At 36.9% G+C, this 23,250-nt stretch overlaps 1 protein-coding gene across 9 annotated transcripts in view; it reads left to right on the top strand.

Annotated features, from left to right (window-relative positions):
* Positions 1–23,250, top strand: part of TPR (translocated promoter region, nuclear basket protein) — a 46,424-nt gene that overhangs the window by 3,495 nt on the left and 19,679 nt on the right. For 7 of the 9 annotated variants that reach the window (XM_085510836.1, XM_015869863.3, XM_015869862.3 and 4 more), the window contains exons 4-32: positions 870–966; positions 1,364–1,467; positions 2,074–2,238; positions 2,975–3,067; positions 3,178–3,258; positions 4,320–4,407; positions 4,898–5,038; positions 5,855–5,946; positions 6,752–6,949; positions 7,480–7,587; positions 8,118–8,344; positions 9,731–9,894; positions 10,261–10,400; positions 10,523–10,671; positions 10,981–11,143; positions 11,585–11,719; positions 12,452–12,592; positions 12,724–12,892; positions 13,381–13,547; positions 14,865–15,017; positions 15,710–15,826; positions 16,904–17,107; positions 17,191–17,375; positions 17,796–17,943; positions 20,203–20,340; positions 21,151–21,282; positions 22,096–22,226; positions 22,555–22,765; positions 23,099–23,245. In XM_085510836.1, coding sequence (XP_085366962.1) covers positions 870–966; positions 1,364–1,467; positions 2,074–2,238; positions 2,975–3,067; positions 3,178–3,258; positions 4,320–4,407; positions 4,898–5,038; positions 5,855–5,946; positions 6,752–6,949; positions 7,480–7,587; positions 8,118–8,344; positions 9,731–9,894; positions 10,261–10,400; positions 10,523–10,671; positions 10,981–11,143; positions 11,585–11,719; positions 12,452–12,592; positions 12,724–12,892; positions 13,381–13,547; positions 14,865–15,017; positions 15,710–15,826; positions 16,904–17,107; positions 17,191–17,375; positions 17,796–17,943; positions 20,203–20,340; positions 21,151–21,282; positions 22,096–22,226; positions 22,555–22,765; positions 23,099–23,245 — 4,188 coding nt within the window. Of the gene's footprint in view, positions 1–869; positions 967–1,363; positions 1,468–2,073; positions 2,239–2,974; positions 3,068–3,177; positions 3,259–4,319; positions 4,408–4,897; positions 5,039–5,854; positions 5,947–6,751; positions 6,950–7,479; positions 7,588–8,117; positions 8,345–9,730; positions 9,895–10,260; positions 10,401–10,522; positions 10,672–10,980; positions 11,144–11,584; positions 11,720–12,451; positions 12,593–12,723; positions 12,893–13,380; positions 13,548–14,864; positions 15,018–15,709; positions 15,827–16,903; positions 17,108–17,190; positions 17,376–17,795; positions 17,944–20,202; positions 20,341–21,150; positions 21,283–22,075; positions 22,227–22,554; positions 22,766–23,098; positions 23,246–23,250 lie in introns of those variants that run through there. The other 2 variants (XR_014932531.1, XR_014932532.1) reach the window with 2 other exon arrangements.

Here is a 23,250-nt window from a genome sequence, read left to right as displayed (position 1 = left end):
GCAAATTAGAGATCTGTTTTTCTTCCATCCATTCCCCTACTCTGGTACAGTTTTCTTTACAATAATGCCCATAAGTCATAATGAATTGCAGGATGAGTCATGTTGGGTGTCTGATCCAGCAGAACACTATTTTTATTTTATTTTTATTTTTATTCTGTGTGTGTTCATTCCTTAATTATTCTGTTATCTTTTGTTTAACCAAATAAAACTGTTTCAGTGAACTCCTTAGTTAACAGGGCTGTCCTGCAAAGCAGGTTATTATTGCATATAGTTCTGAACACTTCTTCTTGCTCTTTCTTTTGTCTTTCTGCTCTTTCTGCCTTTCATTGATTTCATCTGCTTTATGTACAAAAATTTTCATTCTCATCTTCTTTCACATACAACTGTAACCAGGAATCCTGTGGTAGTCTGGAGCTCTATATCCTACTAAAAAGGCAAAGGCATGGACACTACCTGTGCTGCTCTTGGAAGTTGTGTGATACTTCTTTCTCTGCTTTGCTGTCTGATATTAGACATTTTGCGTTTAAGGACAAAAGGCCTGTTTAAAATGAGTATCAGAATGATTTATGAGAAAGAAATTAAATTGAAATCTGTTGTTTACTATGCTCTAGAAGAAAAATATGTTAGCTTGCAGTTGTTTGACTTGCTTCCAATGTGACAGAAACAGTGGACTCAGCTATAGTTTCATATTATGTAGTTTAGACTGATTCAGTTGTCTATTATGGAAGCCTCTTATCCCAGTTTTTGTTCACTAACATTGAAGAGGATAGCATTTAACACACTTCTCTGTGATAGTAAATGTAAATTGTGGCTAAACTGTCATGGAAAGCTGATCACATTTCTTTATTACTTTTAAAAAATCTTTTCAGAGCCATTTAACTAGAGAAAAAGAAGAACTGGAAGCTGAAAAGAGAGATTTGGTTCGATCAAGTGAAAGACGATCTCAGGAAGTTGAACATTTAAATGGTATAACCATGAATATATTAACAAATTGATTCACATGATTATGCTAAGTAGAAGACTTACTTGAACAATTGTACAAGTATGGAATATCCAGTTAGTATAGGTAGTTCTAAAAAATGGATTGGAAAACTAGACAAAAGGAAGCAAAGCAGAAAGTTTCATGGTAATTGGAAGAAAAAAAATGATCCACAAAAGTTTGATAACTGATGTTTGATTTTGTAGATATAAAACGATATATTGCACACTGTATTAATTTACAATATACAATTATATATGTTATATATTATTTGTCCTCATTCTTTAAAATTTATTTGAACTTGGACAGTAATGAAATGAAATGATGGTTCTAGAATTAATTCTACAATTAGCTTTTTTCAAATATTGGTCTCGTTTTCCACAGAGGATGTTAAACGCTTAAATGAAAAGCTTACAGAAGCAAATACAGAGAAAGTAAAACTTCAGCTGAAGTTGGATGAACTTCAAACATCAGATGTTACTGTGAAAGTGAGTGAATTTTATGTTCATAATACATGTTAAGACTAAAACTACCAGTGAGTGGTTGTTTACAAGTAATGTCATTGTTGATATAAAAAATAGGTCAAGTCTATTCCTGCTGCTTATGACTAATGGTTTTGTTATAAAATTGATGGTTGTGTCTGGAGGTGACTTGTGTATTTATATAAGACAAAGAGAGACATCAAGTTAAATAAACATGCCCAAGCTTCTGCCATGGCAATGATAAGTAGTGATTCCACATCCACAAAAACAGGTAGAAAGGAGAGAAGCAATTGTTTGTGAATGTTTCTCTGCATTAAGAACTGAGTGGATAAGAGGAGAAAAGAGGAGAAAAATGTTGATGTCTTAATCTATTGCTTTAACTAGGGTTATATGTAGTTAAATGTTCCAAACTATGATAAATGTTGAGGAATCTGATTTGTGTGTCACGAGGTAAGTCTTAGTAGTCTGAGATCTGTAACTCGGTATTGCCAATACAATAACCTCCTTTGTGATTACAATAAACCGTTGTTACATCTGCTGTGATTGTAGTACTTTGTTAACTTCTTTACTTTCTATGGAACCAGTACAATTACGTTGTTCATTTCTTTTTAGTACCGTGAGAAAAGGTTGGAACAAGAAAAAGAACTACTGCAGAGTCAAAACACTTGGCTGAACTCAGAGCTGAAAGCCAAAACAGATGAACTTCTACATACTGCCAGGGAGAAAGGCAGTGAAATCTTGGAACTTAAATGTAACTTGGAGAACAAGAAGGAGGAGGTATTTTTACATTGAGTGCCTTTGCCTTTTTTTCTTTTTTTTCCAAGTTATACTTCCTGATTAACTAAATTAAGTGAAAACAAATACTTTAATAACTATGAGAAGCAAAAAAGTGTAATTTTTGCCAGTAGTAAAGAGGGTTTTCATTTATCTTGTGAATTATAAGGAATATATGGGGAATATATATGATTGTTGAAAATAAGAGTCAGAGATTTTAATGGTAGATGAGGGATTTTGGCATCACTGATAACAAATGGATGTAACAACATAATGCTATTAAAATTTATGGGAGTGTAATTTTCAGTTTTGTAAGGAGCAGAAGAATCTGATTTAAGTTTGGTGGGTGGGAGAGAAAGGAATTGTGGATTATTTTTTTGTGTGCATGTGTGTTTTTGTTGTGTTTGTTTGTTTTTTTCCTGGAATCAAAATATTCAGCTTTATTGAGTTTCTGTTTGGGTACTTAAGTAGTTTGAACTGTGTCAATTGATCAGGTTTTCTGTAGTGTTTTTCCCCAATAAGGCTCATGGAGTTATATGACCAGTTTGAGAATAGTCACAATTTCATTTAGCTGAATGTATGAGAGCATGTTAGAAATGTAAACTAATATGCTCTTTTCTGGAATCATTGTTTGATTTTAAGTAGAAGACAACTAGATGGTATTTTTCTAAAAAAAGTTACTAATTTGTTTAAAATAATGACAAATTTATACGTGGTACTCTCATTTACTGTTTGACAGGTTTCCAGGATGGAAGAACAGGTAAACAGCTTAAAGCAGTCAAATGAAAATTTTCAGAAGCATGTGGAAGACCTTTTGAATAAACTGAAGGAGGTAGGGCAACTTGAAGTACGTGTATAACAGCGTTGCAGTTGATTCTATAAAATAAAAAAAGTGTGAAACTAATGGTTGAATGCTCTCACACTCTGATTGTTCTTTACTAGGCAAAAGAACAACAAGCTGGTATGGAGGAAAGATTCCACAATGAGCTGAATGCTCACATCAAGTTATCAAATTTGTATAAGGTAAGTCAGTGATTCAGCAATATGTGTTATTAGTATTAATCGGGGCTGAGTCTTAGGAATAAGAATATTGCATACTGGTTGGTTGGTTTTCTCCCCCCACTAAGCTGACGTGAGAGGGGCTACCTTACTTTACAAAATACTGTAAAATCTCCTGTTTTAGGTAACATTTATAATCTTACATTGTTTGCATCGCTTAGCAGTTTAATCAAAACTGGTTAAAACAGTAACTTCATGCTCACTGATTGTTCTTCATATTGTATCAAACGAGTTATGTTTTTTAATGTTGTATTGGCAATTAGAGGTTCTTATCTAAAAGTTGACTATAGAGGTGTTTTAGGTTTGCCTAGTAGAAGTTTACTGCAGTGAACACCACAAATACTAGTGATATGGTTCAGGTAGCTGAATGTTCCACACTGTGTCAAATAAGCAGCTTCTAAGCAAGAATTTGTGCTTATTGATTTGTCAGCTCAGAGTGAAAAATATTCTATAGTGTATTAAGTAAGACAGGTGAAGGAGCCAGCTGACTGGTCTTCCACTTATGTGAGGTACACAGATGAAGTAATTCTGTTTCATGAGTTTTCGTGCATTGATAGTTACACACCTAGCATGAAGTGCAATAGAACGTTTGACTTTTACATGAATATTCTGTCTGGTCAGATGATAATTTTTTCCCTATTAAAGTATTGTACAGTCTTGAACTGCTGAAATCTTTAACTGCTTATATAATATTTCTTTTAAATCTCAAATTCTTAAGGAGATCAAATTTGAATACTCAAAATTGCTTCAAACTGTTTCTTTTCAATAAATAAAAAGCTAGCACCACCTATAAAGCAGCTAAAGGCCATGCCAACATTAGTTAGCTTTGTCATAAAATATCTTACTTTTGGGTAGATGGTTTGCATCAATGGGGATTTAATCCACATGGAAACAGAATTGTCGAGTTTAGGTGAATCTCATATCTTACCCAAAATCTCTATATTTATAATTTTGTCCTGTTTGAGACTTATTATGAAGGTAGTTGCTCTTATTACATAAAGGTAACATAAAATACTTTTATTTAGAGTGCTGCTGATGACTCTGAGGCAAAGAGCAATGAACTGACAGGTGCGGTAGAAGAGCTGCACAAGCTTCTGAAGGAAGCAGGTGAAGGTAAGCTTTGAATGATAAATGTTCTGCAGAAGAGCAGAATTTATCTACTTCCTTAAAACTAAATTGATGGACTGAAATGTAGATACTGAGCATTTATGAAGGGATAATCTTTAGGATTTGGGGATGGAGGATGCATTACACTTTGTAACAAATATTTTGTGTGTCTTTTAATTACTTTAGGGGTGTGTGTGTAAGGGGGGAGAATCTACAAACATATGTGAAATTTTACTTTGATTTTGAGGAGAGGACCTAATTTTTCAGCTTTTCTTGTTTCTTGGTTTGGATATCAATGATAAAAGGGCAGTTCTCATTTTATCCCTCTTCTATACAGTGGTGATAAGCAGCAGTTCTTGGTTCTGTCATTATACTGAGTATTCTTATAAGCATGAGCTTCTGCAAGCTGTATACAGTGGAGTTGAAAGCTCATATGCCAACTAAAATCATTCTAAGTGGGGGAAAAAAATAAAATAAAATTGTTTGTCTGTTTTAGCTAATAAAGCAGCCCAGGAACACTTGGCCGAAGTGGAAGAGGCAAAAAATGTCATGGAAAAAGAATTGAGAGAGAAGATAAGTAAGCTGGAAAAGGAGCTAGAGAATGCTAACGATCTACTGTCCGCAACAAAACGTAAAGGTAGGAGTAACATTAGGAACTAAAATACACAATGCCCCAGACATTTTATTCTTACCAGTCTTCCATGAAATCAGTAATGCTGCATCTCTAGGGAATGCAGTAGTTCATGTGTAATGTGTGTGTCGGTGGTTTTTTTTCCCCACTAGAGAAATGCATATTTTTTCAAATTTCTCTCTTAATCTGATATACCTTTTCATAGAAAAGTAGAGGAAAATTTCCATAGTACCAAATCCATTGTGCTCTTAATGGCTTTATGGAGAGTATAGCAAGAAATTGTAGACTTAAAACAATTAAGTCTGTCCTTAGATTTCTATTTACTGGTAAATCTTACTCAATATGATATTCATTGCTCTAGTTTTTTGCTGGTTTTTTTTTGTTTGTTTGTTTGTGGTAATCGTTTATTGAATACATGTGGGAAATTTGTGAAGGCAAGAGAACAGTTCAAGACAGAACAGAGGCATCAAGTACATTTGTTAACTGTATAAGGAATGTCAACAAGTCCTCGGCAAAAGATGTTCATAATTTCAGATTAAACTGGTTGAAGGGCTTGATGATGCACAATAAAGAATATTTAATATAACATCAATCACTTGCACGTGTGTATCTAGAGAAAAATCTTGCACCAGTAACCTTAGGAACTTAAAATATGATTATTTATTTAAAATACACTAGTTGTAAAGTACAAGGGTGTATGAGGATATTTTTTATTATTAATAAAGAATATTTATGATGGCTATGATTGCTCCTCTTTTTTTTTTCTTTTTTTTTTCTTTTTTTTTTTTCTTTTTTTTTGGCTAATTGGTGGTATGTCTTCAGGAGCCATATTGTCTGAGGAGGAACTGGCAGCCATGTCTCCCACTGCTGCAGCAGTAGCAAAAGTAGTAAAACCTGGAATGAAATTAACGGAGGTGAGTGAGAAGAAACTTGCCAAGTTTCAAGGCTGTTGAAAAGCCAGCAGGGATATACTAATAATGGAGAAACGTAGATTTTCATTCACTGTTGGAGAACTGGCATAATTCCCAACTGAAATGAAATCTTGTGTTTCAGACAAGCTTGATTAGCTATAATATTGACAAGTTTATGCAATATACATTTCAGATTCAACTTAATGTATCAAAATATACAGAAGTTTTAGTTACTTTTTTGTATTCCTAGAGGTGGTTTGGGTTTCTGCATTTTTGACGGGTCATTTTCTTTTGTTAATGCATAATCTAAGTAAATGTTAATGCTTAATTTAAGTATTTTTTTCTGCTGTGGGACTGGCTTATGCTTGAAGGAAAAAAAGAATGTAATGATACATAATTGTGTAGATTTTTTTTTTCCTTACGTCTATGGAAATGTTATTTTCTGTTTTGGTCATTCTGTTCATCCATAAAACTATATTCCCTGCTTGCTATTTTCTATTGTGATACTACTTTTTATATTTCTATTATCTTAAGTTTGCTTAAGATTTGTCACTTTAACATGGAATTTTTTTTATTGCATACGGTTGTACTGTAAAACTTTGCATTTCTAAACTGCTCTGCCATGGTGAGTCATAAGAACTTATTTTTCTTTTTAAGTCAGTCTGGTTTCTTTGAATTAATTTGTTTATCACTATATAAACCTACATTGCTCTGGGATGCAAATTATGTAATTGCTTACCAGTGGTTCTTTGATACCTCTGGACAGATTTGTCTGTAAAAATAAATAAATAAAAATCTTATGTTACAGCTCTACAATGCATATGTAGAAACTCAGGATCAATTGCTTTTGGAAAAGTTGGAGAATAAGAGAATCAATAAATATTTGGATGAAATTGTACAGGAGGTTGAAGCCAAAGCACCAATTCTGAAACGTCAACGTGAGGAATTTGAGCGTTCCCAAAGAGCTGTTGCTAGTCTATCTGCAAAGCTTGAACAAGCTATGAAGGTTAGTATAGAAGGGGAAAAAAAGCACAAAAAATATGAAGGGAAAAAAAATAGAGGGCTGCTAAAATATCTATAAATTGTGTCTTCTGTTCAACTGTTCCTGTGGGGGAAATGTCTGTTGAACTTTCTAACTTGAGACTTATTGGGCTGTGCATTATGTTCTACAGAAACAATACTTTTAATACTTTGGAGGCTTAGGTGTGATTTTTGTGGTGGGGAAAAAAAAAATAATACAGACTTTGGTGTTTCTATTAATACACACTCTAATAGAGCATTATGCATTGTGGCTTCTGATTCCTAAATGCATGATGTTTAACCTTGAGGAAATAAAGCTTGAGAGTTGCACACTTTAATTGAAAAAGTAGAGCTACTAGTCTTGAAGTAAGCAAGTAGATAAGTAGAAATTGAGAACTGTTGTGCATGTTTAATTCACAGTGCATACCTCAGTAACTGACATCATCTCTCTCTCAAAAAATAAAAATAAGGAAAAAATTTCTTGAATGAATTATTGAATGTATTTCTGAACTGCAGGAAATCCAGAGGTTGCAGGAGGATACTGATTCGGCCAATAAGCAGACCTCTCTGCTTGAAAGAGAAAATCAGAGACTGGAAATACAAGTGAAAGACCTTTCACAGCAGGTACAACAAATGTTGCTGTTGTTTTAAAGTGCTCTGCTTTTGGTTTGTTTATTAATAAAGTGCTGTTTTTCTGAAGTCTGTTTGAAAGTTGTGTTCGGCTATAGTCATTCTTAGGCTGTCACAAGAACTAACATTTCCCTGAGACAATATGGTATTTACATTTCTGCTTACAAAATTTTGCCGATAGAGGAGAGGCAGCTTTAGTGTCATATTGTTCAACATCTGTCTAGTAAACTAAAGTATAATTTGTTTATTTTTCAATTTTTTTTTTTTTTTTTGTTTAATTGGAATACCCTGTCCCTGTTGTGTTCAAGGAATTGAACACAAATATCAACTTCTGATTTTGATGTGGTTTTCTTTCTGCAATCTGTCTTTTTAATAATGCAATTACCTCACAAAGGTATGTTTATTGTAACAGCTCATGAATTGTAGGAAAAAGAAAATACTTGAAATTATTTGGTAATATTCTTTTTTTCTGAGCAAACTTTTAAAGCAGTGTGCAGGTCTTATGCTAGAATGTTCTCTTTCAGGTTCGTGTGCTGTTAATGGAACTTGAGGAAGCTAGAGGCAATCATGTTATTCGTGATGAAGAAGTCAGCTCTGCTGATATCAGTAGCTCTTCTGAAGTAATATCTCAACACCTAGTGTCCTACAGAAATATTGAAGAACTTCAGCAGCAGAATCAGCGTCTCCTGGTGGCTCTTAGGGAGCTGGGAGAGACTAGAGAAAAAGAGGAGCAAGAAGCAACATCATCCAAGTAAATAATTTGTTCTTTCTAGTAAAATGTTTATACTACGCAGTAGCTATTCGCTTTTTTTTTCTTACTAATTATTTGTATATAAGATAATATGTGTTCATGAGCAATTACATAACTGTGGTTTAACCTGGGAGAGGGGGCTCAGCATCACAGCTCTTTCTTTGCTCGTTATTTCCGCTCCCAGTGAGAGAAGGCAGAGAACTGAATGGAAAAAAAAAAAAAAAAAAGCAAAAAAAAAAGCAGAACTTTAAGGGTTGAGATTAAAAATTATTTACTGACACAGAAAACGGAAAAAAGGTTCATAGTTATGATAATTATATGTATGCACATACACACAAAACAAGTGATGCACAAGCAATTGCTCAGCCCCTGCCAACTACTGCCTAGCCAGCTCCCAAGCAGTTGCTGCCCACTCTTGCCAACTCCTCACTGTTTTGCATTTCTTGGTTTGTGTTTTTTTTTGCATAATGCCAAATGGGATGGAATATCCCTCTGGCCAGCTTAGGGCAGCTGTCCTGGTTCTGTCCCCTCCCAGCTCCTTGTGCCCCCCAGCTCCTCACTGGTGGGGCATTGAAAGAAGCTGTAAAACAGAATGTCCTTGGCTCTGTAACATCTGAAACATTGGTATGTTATCAACTTAGTTTTTCTCATGAAGCCAAAACACAGAATCATACCAGACACAGTGGAAGTAAAATCTATGCTGTCTCAGCTGAAACTAGGACAGTAAAATATAAGGGTAATTGTTATTAAGCAAATGCTGTATAGCTTTATATCTCATCATTCCCCTTCAACATTGTTTATTTGACTAATGTAAATAATTTTTCTTCAAACATTCTTCCTAAACTTTTTTTTTCAATCCATAGATTTGCGGGTCTGAGAATACACACTGAAATGACAGCCTTTTATGATAGGAGTAGTCTGTGTGAAAGTCTTTTAAACCTATGACATTCAGGAAAAGTGATTGTCAGTCTTCCACTAAATGCAATTCTACACAGAGCTGTTATTCAAAGAAAAAAAAAGGTTAAGTTCTCATTTCTGCTGAGGAAAAAAAAAAAAGTGTATGGGCTATAAAGTCCTCAAATAATGTAATTCTATATTATGCATTCTCAGCATGATTTTCTCTTAATGCTACTCTTTGAAGTTACTCACATGAGCAGAGTTACCTCTATTCTGCCTTTCATGAAAGGGGAGGCCTACTTTCTTCCAGTCATTTACAGCAGTCAAGACCTTATGCCATTCTTCCCATGTTTTCTCAAAAATGTCTTTGATGCTTAACTTTCAAAGGCAATAAGCGTACTCTGGAAGACTTGTCATGAAATCTAAGAAGTGTGTAGCCTTGGTAAGTGTTGCTGTTATATTACTAAAAACCACTGGTCTTGGTTTCAGAATTTCTGAGCTTCGGAGTCAACTTGATGAAGCTCTCCATGAGCTAGAAAAACTGCGTGAATCACGTCACCATCAGTTGCAGCTTGTTGAGTCAATCGTTCGTCAGCGTGACATGTTTCGCATATTGTTGGCACAGACCACAGGAGCTGTCATTCCTTTGCAAGGTAAGTTCCATGCTTCTGCATCAGTTGTTAGGACTTTCCAGAGATGTTGCACAAATGTAACAAGTAGTTTCTGTTAATCTCATATTCAGCTTTTACCCTTACTCTCCAGAATACCCATGAATTGGATTGGATGCATGATTCTATTTTTGTAGTGTAATAACTTAGACACGGTGACTCAACTGTAGTGGTTACTACATATGTGATGTAGTAGCTAATTGTAGGTGTAAAGAATGGGCAGTCAGTAGCTTGTTGAGGAAAACACACAACTTTCCTAGCAACATGATACTGTTCTTAGGTTATATCATCTTCTCCTTTGGAAAGTCTTCATTCAGTTGTAGCCTTTAAAATTTAAATTATTTTTTGTAGCATCTGGTATGTTGTCGGAAGAGATTTCTCTTACAACTACTCCGAAGCGCCCAAGTATGCCTCAGGCCATGTCAACTCCTGCTCCAGTTTCAATGAGTGAGTCAGTGGAGGCCGTAGAGGCTAAGGCTGCACTTAAGCAGGTATATATATTTTTTTATTTTTATTTTTTGGAAAACATTACACAAAGCTGTTATTGGTTGCATTTTGTTTTGTCTTTTATTTTTACTTTTGTAAGCACATTAATGTCTGTTCTTTGATGCAGTTGCAGGAAGTTTTTGAGAACTATAAAAAAGAAAAAGCAGAGAATGACAAGTTGCTGAATGAACAAAATGAAAAGCTTCAGGAGCAAGTCACAGAATTGAGGTCACAAAATGCAAAGATATCCACACAGTTGGAGTTCGCCTCCAAGCGGTAAATTGGCAGTTTCAATTGCATTACTTTATGTATGTGTTCTTAACAGTAGAATCACATGGACTGTGACATAGGTTACTCAGGAAGAGCTGCCAGTTAAACGTAAGTATTTTGTTAAAACACAAAATCCTGAGGGCGGGATCAAGAATATACCTCATACTTGAGTGCAGCATGTATGAGGCTATCTGAAAACTAGCACGTATCAACATGAAATATGTCTGTGTACTTACACATCTTCAGTTTAATTAAAAAAAAAAAAAAAAAAAGGTATGGTAGAAAACATGCTTTGCTTTGTTGTTCTGTGTGAAGTTATGAGATGCTGCAGGATAATGTTGAAGGCTATCGTCGAGAAATAACATCTCTACATGAAAGAACCCAGAAACTCACAGCAACAACTCAGAAGCAAGAACAGATCATTAACACTATGACTCAAGACCTGAGAGGTGCTAATGAAAAACTGGCAGTAGCAGAAGTGAGTAATACAATGGATTATTCTTCGCATATTTCAAGTTAGTGCCAGAATTTTTTTAAAAAGTTGTTAAAATTGGATGTGTGATAGTTTTAAATATGTCAACTGCTGTATTTGTAGTAGTATGTATACTTGTGTGTTGTTGAATTTAATGTTGTTTATTTGCTACTTTACAGGAGATATATCAATTACTGAGTAAAGATGGAATAAGATTTCCAAGGTGTTTCAATACCCGTATTTACATAGTAAACAGAATGGGATAAGGGAAACAGTTATATTATTACTGTTCTTGGCCTATCCATGTAAATCTTGATTTACAGCCTGTAGTTAAATCAAAAGCTTGCTTCAGTAGTATTAATTGATCATACTAGTACTGTCTGAAGTAAAAAATAATGGCCGGATTTGGGACTGATAAGACAATTCTTATTCTTTGCTGTCCCAAAGGTGAGAGCAGAAAATCTAAAAAGAGAGAAAGATATCTTGAAAATGTCGGATGTGCGCTTGACTCAGCAACGTGAATCTCTACTGGTTGAACAAAGAGGACAGAACTTGCTACTTACTAATTTGCGAACTATTCAGGTATGGGATGTTACTCATGAATCTCTGTCAGTCTTCAGTAAATGTCAACTGAAATTGACTTCCTGAGTCATAGATTAGGGTCTGAAGGAGGATTGTTTGCTTGTTTGTTACAAGTTGACACTAATCATAAATTATTTGAGTGACTTCTTTAAGATTTCTTTTTATTCCAGTCCTGAATTATGGTATTCAAGATTTTGCCCATGTAGATAATAGAGAATTTTGGAATGATGAGCAGGGTTTTTGCATTAAGACAGAGATGAAATGTGAAACAAAGAAAAAGGGGAAAAAAAAAAAAGTTATTTATAATCGTAAAATTTACCAATGCTTGCCTTAATAGAAATAAGTATACCTTAAAACAATAAGGGTTTTTGAGTTTTTAAGGTAAACTTACTTCTGTAGCATTAATATGAAGGTTGCACATTTTTGTCATTTTCTCCTTTTTAGAAGGCTTTTTGTTGTTTGTTTGTTTGTTTAATCCCCAGTATTAGACCACCTAGTAGTGAGTAGTGGATTTTCTCCTAATGATACTTGTTATATCCATATTATTAAAGAATATATCAAAACTAAGTCATAAGTCTTAACTGCTGTCTCATGTTTATTTCTTGTTCCATGTAGTAATTAGTGTGGTTAGGAGAAGTGTTGTGACAATAAACTTTCATAAAGCACTGCAATAATTCAGAAGAAAAATACTGAAATATGTTGTAAGAATTCTGCATTATGTTCTTTTATCAGGGAATACTGGAGAGGTCTGAGACAGAAACAAAACAAAGACTCAATAATCAGGTAGAAAAGCTGGAGCGTGAGATATCTCAGCTAAAGAAGAAACTAGAAAGTGAGGTGGAACAAAGACATGCTCTTACCAAAAATCAGGAGGTAAAGTATAGCTATACTGAACTTGCTTTAGTGAAAATAAAGCAAAAGTTGTGAATGGCTTCTGCCAGCATACAGTAAATTTTCAGATGTGAAGTTTAGGAGCACACTGGGACTTCCTGTTGTGTGTTCAGGTTCATATCCTGGATCTTAAGAGGCAGCTGGAGACTGAGACAAACCGTCACATTAGCACAAAGGAGCTTTTGAAGAATGCCCAGAAAGAAATTACAGTGTTGAAACAACAGCTTAATAATACAGAGGCTCAGCTAGCATCTCAGTCATCACAGAGGGCTCCAGGGAAAGGTAAAAATGTTTTCCTACATTGAATTTCTTCTTATGCTAAATACTATTATGTGCAGAATTGTTAGATTCATCACAGTTCAGAATTAAGGAATCAATACACTAAATAATAAACCACCTAATTTTTGCAACCACAGATTTGAGCAAAAGATGACCAGGATGAGCTTTTAAAGTAAAATCAGCATCCAGCAGAACTCAAAAATGTAAAAAAGTAAAACCAAACTAATTAAAGAATCCCTTTTATTTTTATTTGAGGGCTCATCTATAAAGGTATCTATTTTTAAGTAGCAATTTTTTGTGAATCAACACTGTTTATTGTAAGCCACTCTTTTGATTAGAAGTGGCTACTTTCTGTAGGGAAGCTTTGTGAGGGTGATTTTATTTTCATTTAATTTTTTTTTCTCTCAGTTATCCTCAAAATAAGTCAATTTTTGAGTGGAACAGTGGTCTAAAAGACTTCCACAGATAATGAATGTCTTCTGATATTATAGGTCAGCCTGGTACAAGTGAAGATGTGGATGATCTTGTAAGTCGACTCAGACAAGCTGATGAACAAGTCAATGACCTAAGAGAAAGACTCAAGACTAGTTCTAGTAACGTGGAACAGTACAGGGCCATGGTTCTTAGTCTAGAGGAATCTCTTAATAAGGAAAAACAAGTAAGTAGTTAACATCTAATGTTCTTTATTAAAGCAAAATGGGAAATACAGTGAAAGATGTTATGTTTCATTTGTGTTGTGTTCTGTAAAGTTATGGGAGGAATTAGAAAGCACCTAAGGTTAGCTAAGTAAACACCGTAAAATAATGTAGTTAAATCAAACTTTAGACAACTTGATTAAAAATACTTATAACAGTGGAAATATTAAATTATTTTTATGGCATATTTTTAAAATGTTGAATTTTAAATTTGACTCGGCTTTGTACTTCCTTCAAAACAGGGAATTCTTCTAAAAATGTTTCTTGTAACACTGTAATCATTGTTCTAAAAATATTATTTCTCAGTCAAAGCTGTTTAATCCATACCTTCTTTAGCGAAATGAGGTCTGCAGTGATTCTGAAGACCGCTCTTTATGTGGTGGTTGGTCTTTATGGGAACAGCTTCATAACAACTTTCCCTTCTATCAAATACTTGACCATTTTAGTGGTTAATGAGCTGTTCTTGCAAGCTGTTCAGCAATCAAAATAAGATTGACTGGGGAAACTTATTTTCTATTGAAGTAACAGCTTCATAGGATGGTATGTTTTTCTAGTATTCAGTTTTCTTCTGATCTGTCTTCTGTTACTATAAAACTTAATTGCGGTTTGATTTGCTTTATGAGTGTTCCAGGCTTAGCGTGAAATAAAGAGGTTGATGTGTGGTTGAATGTAGTCTTCTAAAGCATATCTTAGGTGTACTTTTAGCTTGGAGAAGATAAGGTTCTGGGGAGACCTCATTGTGTGCTTTCAGTGCTTAAAGGGATCTTATAATCTGGAGGGAGGCCAACTTTTTACATGAGCAGATAGTGATAGGACAAGGGGGAATGGCTTTTAAACTAAGAGATAGGAAATTTAGGTTAGATGTTAGGCAGAAATTCTTTACTCAGAGAGTAATGAGTACTGGAAACGGTTGCCCAGAGGAGTTATGAATGCTCCATCCCTGAAGGCATTTAAGCCCAGGTTGGATGCATTTAAGGCCTGAGCAACCTGATCTAGTGGAACGCAACCCTCCCTGTGGGAGAGGATTGGAACTAGATGAACTCTGTGGACCCTTTCAATCTAAGATATTCCATGATTCTTTGTATTGTACTTCTGAAAAAATGCGTTTTTTTCAGTGCTGTTTGTGAGTTTCAACATTTTCAGTGATTTACTAAATGAGATGTTGAAAATACCTTCTCTGAGTTTAAAATATTACTAAAATTGAAGTACGACGTTTAAAGCAAAAAAGAAAAAAAAAAGCTTCCAATGTATCTATATGTAATTATGAGCTTTGATGAAAGGTGACAGAAGAAGTTCGTGCAACAGTTGAAGCTCGTCTGAAGGAGTCTTCAGAGTATCAAGCACAGCTGGAAAGGAAGTTGATGGAGTCAGAAAAAGAAAAGCAGGAACTTCAAGAGGAAAAGCGTAAAGCTGTGGAGAATATGGAGCAGCAGGTACACATCAAATACCACCTCTCTTAGACTCCCTTGCAGTGTCCTCAAGAATATGCTTTTACTTAATTCCCTCCTTCTGTATGAGCAATGCATTTTATTATTGCCCAGAACTAAATCTCTTAGGGTTTGCAAAAGTCTAAGTAAATCTGAGAGGTTTCCAAATGTGAGTAGTATGTGAACTTTATCAGTTCGCTGAGTTAGTGACAATTCCAATGGACTACCATCCTCTTGAACTCTAAGCACAAGATACAGAAAAGTGTGAATTAAAAAAAAAAAAAAAAGCCTTTGGGAAAGGTTTTAGGTGATCTGTTTTGAAACATAAGCCAAAGGAGTACCTGTAGGATGCACATAACCTAAAACTAGAGTGACCTTTGTCTGTATTTGTCTCTTATTTGGGCTCTAACTGTAGTGCAGTTGGCACTACTTAAAGCCAGACTATGAAAGAACAGTATTATTTTTCTGCTAGGGAGGAATTTTGAATGTTTATAAAACAAAGATGTAGGAGTGTTTCTTTTTATGTTTTAACTGTTATAAAATAATTATACTTCAGCTTTAATTTATTCGTAACTGCCTACTTTCAAAGTGGCATTCAATACTTAGTTAAATACTTTGCCATTTAGTCTGTAAGTTTTTGTTTTGTTTTTGGATTTTGTTTGATTTTATTTATTTTTCTCCTTCATTCATCACTGTAGCTGTCAGAACTAAAGAAGAGCATGTCAACTTTGCAGTCAGAAGTTCAGGAAGCCCTTCAGAGGGCTAGCACAGCTCTAAGTAATGAACAGCAAGCAAGACGGGACTGCCAGGAACAAGTATGTATGTCATAGTTGCCTATTTTAGCCAAAGGTAGTAAAATTAATGTTAGTTTTTCATTGTTTCTCTTGAACTTAGAGCATTTTTCAAGATTATTCTGCCAATCATATTACAGAGAAAGGAAAATAACTGTAAGAGCATTTTCTCTGTTTTGTGAACGTCTTTCTTAATGCATCGTTGCCTTACCTTATCAAATGTGGTTTTATAAACTAAACTGACTTTGAGATAAAGTAATGCTGCAAGCACAGTTTTTGTCATTAAAAAGTGCAATGAGTTCTAAGGTTTGCTTCATTATGTAAAAAATATATTAGCAGCATGTGATAAGATTAGCTGTTGTTTAATCCAACCCAAAATTTATCAGACAGTCTTTTCTGTTCTTTTTACCTAATGCTATATACCATATGACCGCAGGCTGTCCTTAGCTTTTTAGCCTCATGTATCTTTGCACATCCATATATAGAAATTTACATATAGATATATAGATATTTAGATATATAGAAATATATTAGGGCACTATGGTTAGGCTGCAGTTGGACTTGATGATCTTCAAGTTCTTTTCCAACCTGGGTAATTCTATGATTCTGTATCCACCAACTAGTGGATGTTTTTGTAAAAATTTCCATGTCTTAACTGTGCAGAATCTACAGCAAGAGCATTGATTGTAGATTATCTACAAAAAGTGTTTCTTCCACCAACCCTCTCAAAAGAAATGATTACATATTCTAACTTTTCTTAAATAGGATAATTTATATCAATTTCTTCTATGCTTAGGAATGGCAAAAGGTTTTGGCCAGTGGTTTTCTTTTTATAGATAATAGTCTCGTGTGGGTTGGAAGGGACCTTAGAGATCATCGAGTCCAGCTCCCGGGATTCGAGCCTCTGTGTAGCAGAGCGGCACTTCTACCACTTGCGCCACAGGGTGGATTCGAACCCCAGGCCCCGCTGTTGCAACGCGGCATTCCTACCACTGCGCAACCATGATCAGTGGTCATTAATTTTGTCTAGCATTTGGGAATCTCCAGGTATGTATCAAGCATAATGTTAAAGGTAACAGAATCTGTCATTGTTTTCTTCAGGCGAAAATGGCTTCTGAAGCTCAGAATAAATATGAACGTGAATTAATGCTTCATGCTGCTGATGTTGAGGCATTACAGGCTATTAAAGAACAAGCTGCCAAGAATACAGCAGTAAAGCAGCAGCTAGAGGAAGCTGCACAGAAAGCTGAGTCTACATTGTTAGAATGCAAAGCCTCCTGGGAAGAGAGAGAGAGAATGATGAAGGTATGGTTGTTTTTATGGTTCCAGTAGATGTTTTCAGTTACCAGTCTACGTGAACTTTAAATTGCTGAACAATTTTGTTGTAGGATGAAGCTTCAACACTTGCATCCCGCTGTGAAGACTTGGAAAAACAAAATCGATTATTACATGAGCAACTGGAAAGTCTGAGTGACAAGTTGGTGACCTCTATGAAAGAAGCCATGCCAGCTGCATTAAATGTTTCTCTCAATGAGGAAGGGAAATCCCAGGAACAAATTTTAGAAATTCTTAGGTAAATTCAGCCGGGGCTCCTTCTCTTGGTGGCTTTAATTCAGTTTCCAAAATAAATAGTTCAGTCCTGCTTTATATTTGAGAGACAATGTATAAAATTTCCTACGTTTTTATTAATAGGAGGTGGTTGGTTGTTCTGTGTCAGTAACTAGTAATGAGAATTTCTTTCTACTCCTAAAAAAAAGTAAAGTCAATTTTGACAGGAAGCAAAAGCAGATTTTACAGTATGTGATTGGCAGGAAAGATTCATGGAGATTTTCTCATGTTTTTTTCTTAACCTAATTTTTTTTTAATGGTTTTGTCTCAAATTTTCATCTTTCTGGATCAATTTCTATACTCTTAATTTTTTAGACAGATGTTTCTACTTAAAATGTTTTGCTTCACGTTTTCATCAACATGATGCCTTGTTCGTCTTTTGCAGATTTATACGTCGAGAAAAGGAGATTGCAGAAACTAGATTTGAGGTGGCCCAGGTGGAAAGTTTGCGTTATCGCCAGAGAGTGGAGCATCTGGAAAGAGAACTCCAGGAACTGCAAGACAGTCTCAATGCAGAGAGAGAGAAGGTGCAGGTATGGCTCAGTTTATGTTTACGATGCAGGGAAGTAGAGGGTTGCTCTCGGTGTTATGCTTTTTGTCATTGCTGCCTGTGCTCAAGAATTTTTGAAGAATCAGAACCTTTTGAAATGAGTTTGGTATCTAACCAAATTGAGAGTCTTGTCTGGGATCCTGTAAAGCAGTGGCAATACTAAAAGCATGTAAATGCTTTTTTTCAACCAGGAAGGCCAAAGCCCACCTGGAGTTGAATCTAGCTAAGGAGATAAAGAATAATAAAAAAGGCTTTTTTAAATACATTAACAGCAAAAGGAAGGCTAGGGAGAATGTGGGCCCCATACTAGGTGAGGGGGGCGCTCTGGTAACAGGGGATGCTGAGAAGGCGGAAATACTGAATGCCTTCTTTGCTTCTGTCTTTAGTGAAAGGGCTCTCCCTCAGGAATCCCGGACCCTGGAGGTTGATGAGAGAGTCTGGGGAATGGGAGATTTCTTTTTAGTCAGGGAAGAGGTGGTCCGTGAGTGCCTAGGAAACATTAAGGTCCATAAGTCCATGGGACCTGATGGGGTGCATCCGCGGGTGCTGAGAGAGCTGGCGGGAGTCATTGCTGAGCCGCTCTCTGTAATCTTTCAGAGGTCTTGGAGAACTGGGGAGGTGCCTGAAGACTGGAGGACGGCCAATGTCACTCCAGTCTTCAAAAAGGGCAAGAAGGAAGACCCGGGTAACTATAGGCCAGTCAGCCTCACCTCTGTCGCAGGGAAGGTGATGGAACAGCTTGTGCTGGTTACCATCTCCAGACAACTGGGTGATAAGGAGGTTATCAGGAGTACTCAGCATGGGTTCACCAAGGGTAGGTCGTGCTCGACCAACCTGGTGGCCTTTTATGAAGATGTCACTAGCTGGGTGGACAGGGGGAGGGCGGTAGATGTAGTCTACCTTGATTTCAGTAAGGCTTTTGATACTGTCCCCCATGACATCCTTATAATAAAGCTGAGGAAGTATGGAATAGATGAGTGGACGGTGAAGTGGGTTGAGAATTGGCTGACTGGCAGAGTGCAGAGGGTTGTCGTTGGCGGTGCGGTGTCTGGCTGGAGGCCTGTAACTAGCGGCGTCCCCCAGGGGTCTGTGCTGGGTCCGGTCTTGTTCAACATCTTCATCAACGACCTTGATGAAGGGATAGTGACCACCCTCAGCAAGTTTGCTGATGACATGAAGTTGGGAGGATTGGCTGATACACCTGAAGGCTGTGCTGCCATTCAGCGAGACCTGGACAGGCTGGAGAGCTGGGCAGTAAGAAACCGGATGAGGTTTAACAAAAGAAAAGTGTAGAGTCTTGCACCTGGGTAGAAATAATTGCATGCACCAGTACAGGCTGGGGGAAGACCTGCTGGAGAGGAGCTCTGCTGAGAGGGACCTGGGCGTCCTGGTGGACGACAGATTGACCATGAGCCAGCAGTGTGCCCTTGTAGCCAAAAAGGCCAATGGCATACTGGGGTGTATTAAAAAGAGCGTGTCCAGCAGGTCGAAGGAGGTGATCCTCCCCCTCTACTCTGCCCTGGTGAGGCCTCATCTGGAATATTGTGTCCAGTTCTGGGCTCCCCAGTACAAAAAAGACAGGGATCTCTTGGAAAGAGTCCAGCGGAGGGCCACTAAGATGGTGAAGGGCCTGGAGCACCTCCCCTATGAGGAGAGACTTAGGATACTGGGTCTATTTAGCCTTGAAAAAAGAAGGCTGAGAGGGGACTTGATCCAGGTTTATAAATACCTGAGGTGTGGGAGCCATAGTGGTGAGTCTGGTCTCTTTTCAGTAGTGCGTGGGGATAGGACTAGGGGTAATGGGATGAAAGTACAGCATAGGAAGTTCCGCACAAATGTGCGGAAGAACTTCTTTACAGTGAGGGTGACGGAGCACTGGAACAGGCTGCCCAGGGAGGTGGTGGAGTCTCCTTCTCTGGAGATATTTAAGACCCACCTGGACGCCTTCCTGTGTGACATGGTGTAGGGAGCCTGCTTTGGCAGGGGGGTTGGACTCGATGATCTCTAGAGGTCCCTTCCAACCCCTACAATTCTGTGATTCTGTGATTCTGTAAATAGAGAAAATAAAGATCTTTTATCTGTTTTTTTTCCCAATCTCTTTTTTTAGTGATATTTACTTGTTTTGAACATCTTTGTGAGATAATGAATGCCACACTAACATTAGTTAGTGTTATTCCTAGTCCCAGAAAGTATGTATTCATGTGCAGGCAAAACAAATGATAGAGTTAAATATTTTCAAAAGGTAACAGCAAAAACCATTGCGCAACATGAGGAATTAATGAAGAAAACAGAAACCATGAACGTACTGATAGAAACCAACAAGATGCTAAGAGAAGAGAAAGAGAGACTAGAACAAGAGCTACAACAAATGCAAGCAAAGGTTAGTACTGCGTTTCACATATGTTTGCAGGCATTCAAGCTGGTGAGTTAACATCTAGATATACTGTTGTTAATTACTTAAATTGTGATTATTCTTTTACATCAAACACAAATGTGTGCTGCCTTGCAACACTGGGGCCCGGAGTTCAAATCCCCCCTGTGGCGCAAGTGGTAGAAGTGCCGCTCTGCTACACAGAGGCTCGAATCCCAGGGGCTGGACTCGATGATCTCTAAGGTCCCTTCCAACCCACACGAGACTATGATACTATGATGATGTTCCATTTTGGATTTAAGATGATATTGCTCCACCTAGAATACTTCAGAGTCGTGAGTTCAGTTTTCCTTATGAGAATCTGAAAATCAGCATTTATCACTGATGTTATAACAAGGATGTTATCAGCTGATAATGGCACAGAAATACATGCAGAGTAGGCCACTGGAAATAGATACCTCTTCCCATTGCTTTAATAGTGCAGTGCAGTGTTGCTCAACTTCTAATATGCAATAATTCATTTCCTACAGTGAAGTGCAAAGCAATGGTCTTGAGATTGTGAAGCAATAACTGTAATTGTTTTTCCTGTAAGGTCATAGTCCACTCTTGCTTTCTGTTACTTTCTCTGCTTCCAGCTTGCTACTGGGAGGCAGACTTGGGGGGGGGGGGAAGCTTTATCATGACTTTCTTGAGAATGTTTAGGGTTTTTTCCTATGGTCTTTTTGCTGTCTCTGTCTTATCATCATTAAACAAAGCCTACCATAGTCCATTTTCTTGAGTCTTACAAGATTCAGATTGATCTCAAACTGTGATTTTCAGGTACGCAAGCTTGAGGCAGACATTCTGCCTCTACAAGAGTCTAACGCTGAACTGAGTGAGAAAAGTGGAATGTTGCAGGCAGAGAAAAAGCTTTTGGAAGAAGATGTCAAACGCTGGAAAACCCGGACACAGGTGAGAAATGCACATTAAAAGTTGCAAAACTTTTTTTTAAAACAAAAAAATCCCACAAAACTATGTAATTAAAAGTGACAGAAAACTAGGAAATGTATTTAAATTTAAAGCTGCATAAGTAGTGTTTTATAGGTAGGCTGTTCTAATTCGTAGGCAGATCAAATCAAAACACCGAATGAGGGAATAGGGTTTGGAAGGGACCTATCACTGAGTCCAGCCACCCCAGTGGAAGAAGGTCCACTGCAGTAGGTTTTACAGGAAACCATCCAGGCAGGTCTTAAATGTCTCCAGAGAAGGAGTCTCCATAACCTCTCTGGGTAGCTTCTTCCTGTGTTCCAGTTTGTGCCTGTTGCCCTTTTTTTTGTTGCTATGCACCACTGAAAAGAGTCTGGCCCCATCCACTTGACTCCCACACAAAATACCTAATTTTTAAATAGTGACCAGATCCCTTCTCAGCCTTCTCCTGGTTGACAGTCTGAGATCTCTGTCTTTACTAGTATGGGAGATACTCCAGGCCCCTGCTCATTTTTGTGACTTTCTGCTAGACTCTCTAGAAGTTCCTTGTCTGGTTTGAACTAAGGAGCCCAGAACTGGACACTGTACTCCAGATGTGGCTTCACCAGGGCAGAGTAGAGGGAGAGAAGTCCCCCTGACGTGCTGGTGCTGTTCTTTTTTAATGCACTCCAACATACCAACATTGACCTTAGGTCCTTCTCTGCAGAGCTCACAAAAACAGTAGCTCTATTTAAAATGATTTCCTGAATGTATCTGTTTTATCATCTTATGAAAACAGATGTTTTGTCAACCTTTCAGCATTTGTTGAGTCAACAGAAGGACACAGATCTTGAAGAATATCGGAAGCTACTTTCTGAGAAGGAGGCAAATACCAAGCGTATACAACAAATGAGTGAAGAAACAGGCAGGCTTAAAGCTGAAATAGCCAGGTATTGTAAAAGTCAATCAGTAAAACATTTTATGTGAAGCCTAATATGTATAATAAAATCGCATATAGAAGTGTAACTTCTTCACTATTTCCATGTAAGTAATAAACTTTTGGTATTTTTTAATGTAGCTTGATAACATACAAATGAAATAAGAATTGTTTTGGAAGATGTCTCATAGCTAAAGAAGCTCTAAATGTGTTAAACATTTGTACTGTAAAATCCTAGTGAACACAGTTAACTATGGATGATGCCTGCAGTATTGCCTAAATGAGTGGTATTGCAGTATATTATTTCAGACTTCTCACTTGCATCTCCTCTTGCTATTTAGAACTAATGCATCCTTGACTACAAACCAGAGTCTTCTTCAGAATTTGAAGGATGAAGTAGCCAAAATAAGAACAGAGAAGGAAACTTTGCAGAAAGAACTAGATGCTAAAGTGGCTGATATACAGGAAAAAGTGAAAACTATAACACAGGTCAAGAAAATTGGGCGCAGATACAAGACTCAGTATGAGGAGTTGAAAGCACAATATGATAAGGTAGATAAACTTTTGTCTGCAAAGTTGTATGTATTCATGTATAATCCAGCTAATGACCTTCACATTCCCTTGGTATACTACAGCACGAACACTTAGTTGCAAAGGGAAAAGCAGAAAATTACATAATCATGCTCTTCACTTGGAAACTGCTCCTAAGTGTGAGCTGTGCATCATTTAATATTTTGCTGTGTTAACACAACACTGGAGTTGATTAGAGTGCCTCTGTTCTACCCAGAACTTTTAAAATTATCGGTTTGTATGCAATAAAAGTGAAAGTGAACGCATTCTAACTGGACAGCACCATTCAGCCTGATACCACTTGACATATTTCAGATGGTTGCCGAAGCAGCAACGCAGTCTTTAGTAGAACAACAAGAAGAACAAGTTTCTGTCCAGGAAGTACAAGAGCTGAAAGACTCTCTCAGTCAATCTGAAGGAAAGACAAAGACTTTGGAGAATCAGGTTGAAAATTTACAAAAGGTAAG

Source organism: Coturnix japonica, chromosome 11, assembly GCF_054131305.1.
Source record: "Coturnix japonica strain WE chromosome 11, WE-NBRP24, whole genome shotgun sequence".
In the NCBI taxonomy this organism is placed as follows: Eukaryota; Metazoa; Chordata; class Aves; order Galliformes; family Phasianidae; genus Coturnix; species Coturnix japonica.
Note: the sequence above shows the minus strand (reverse complement) of the source record. Positions and strands in the feature narration are given on the sequence as shown.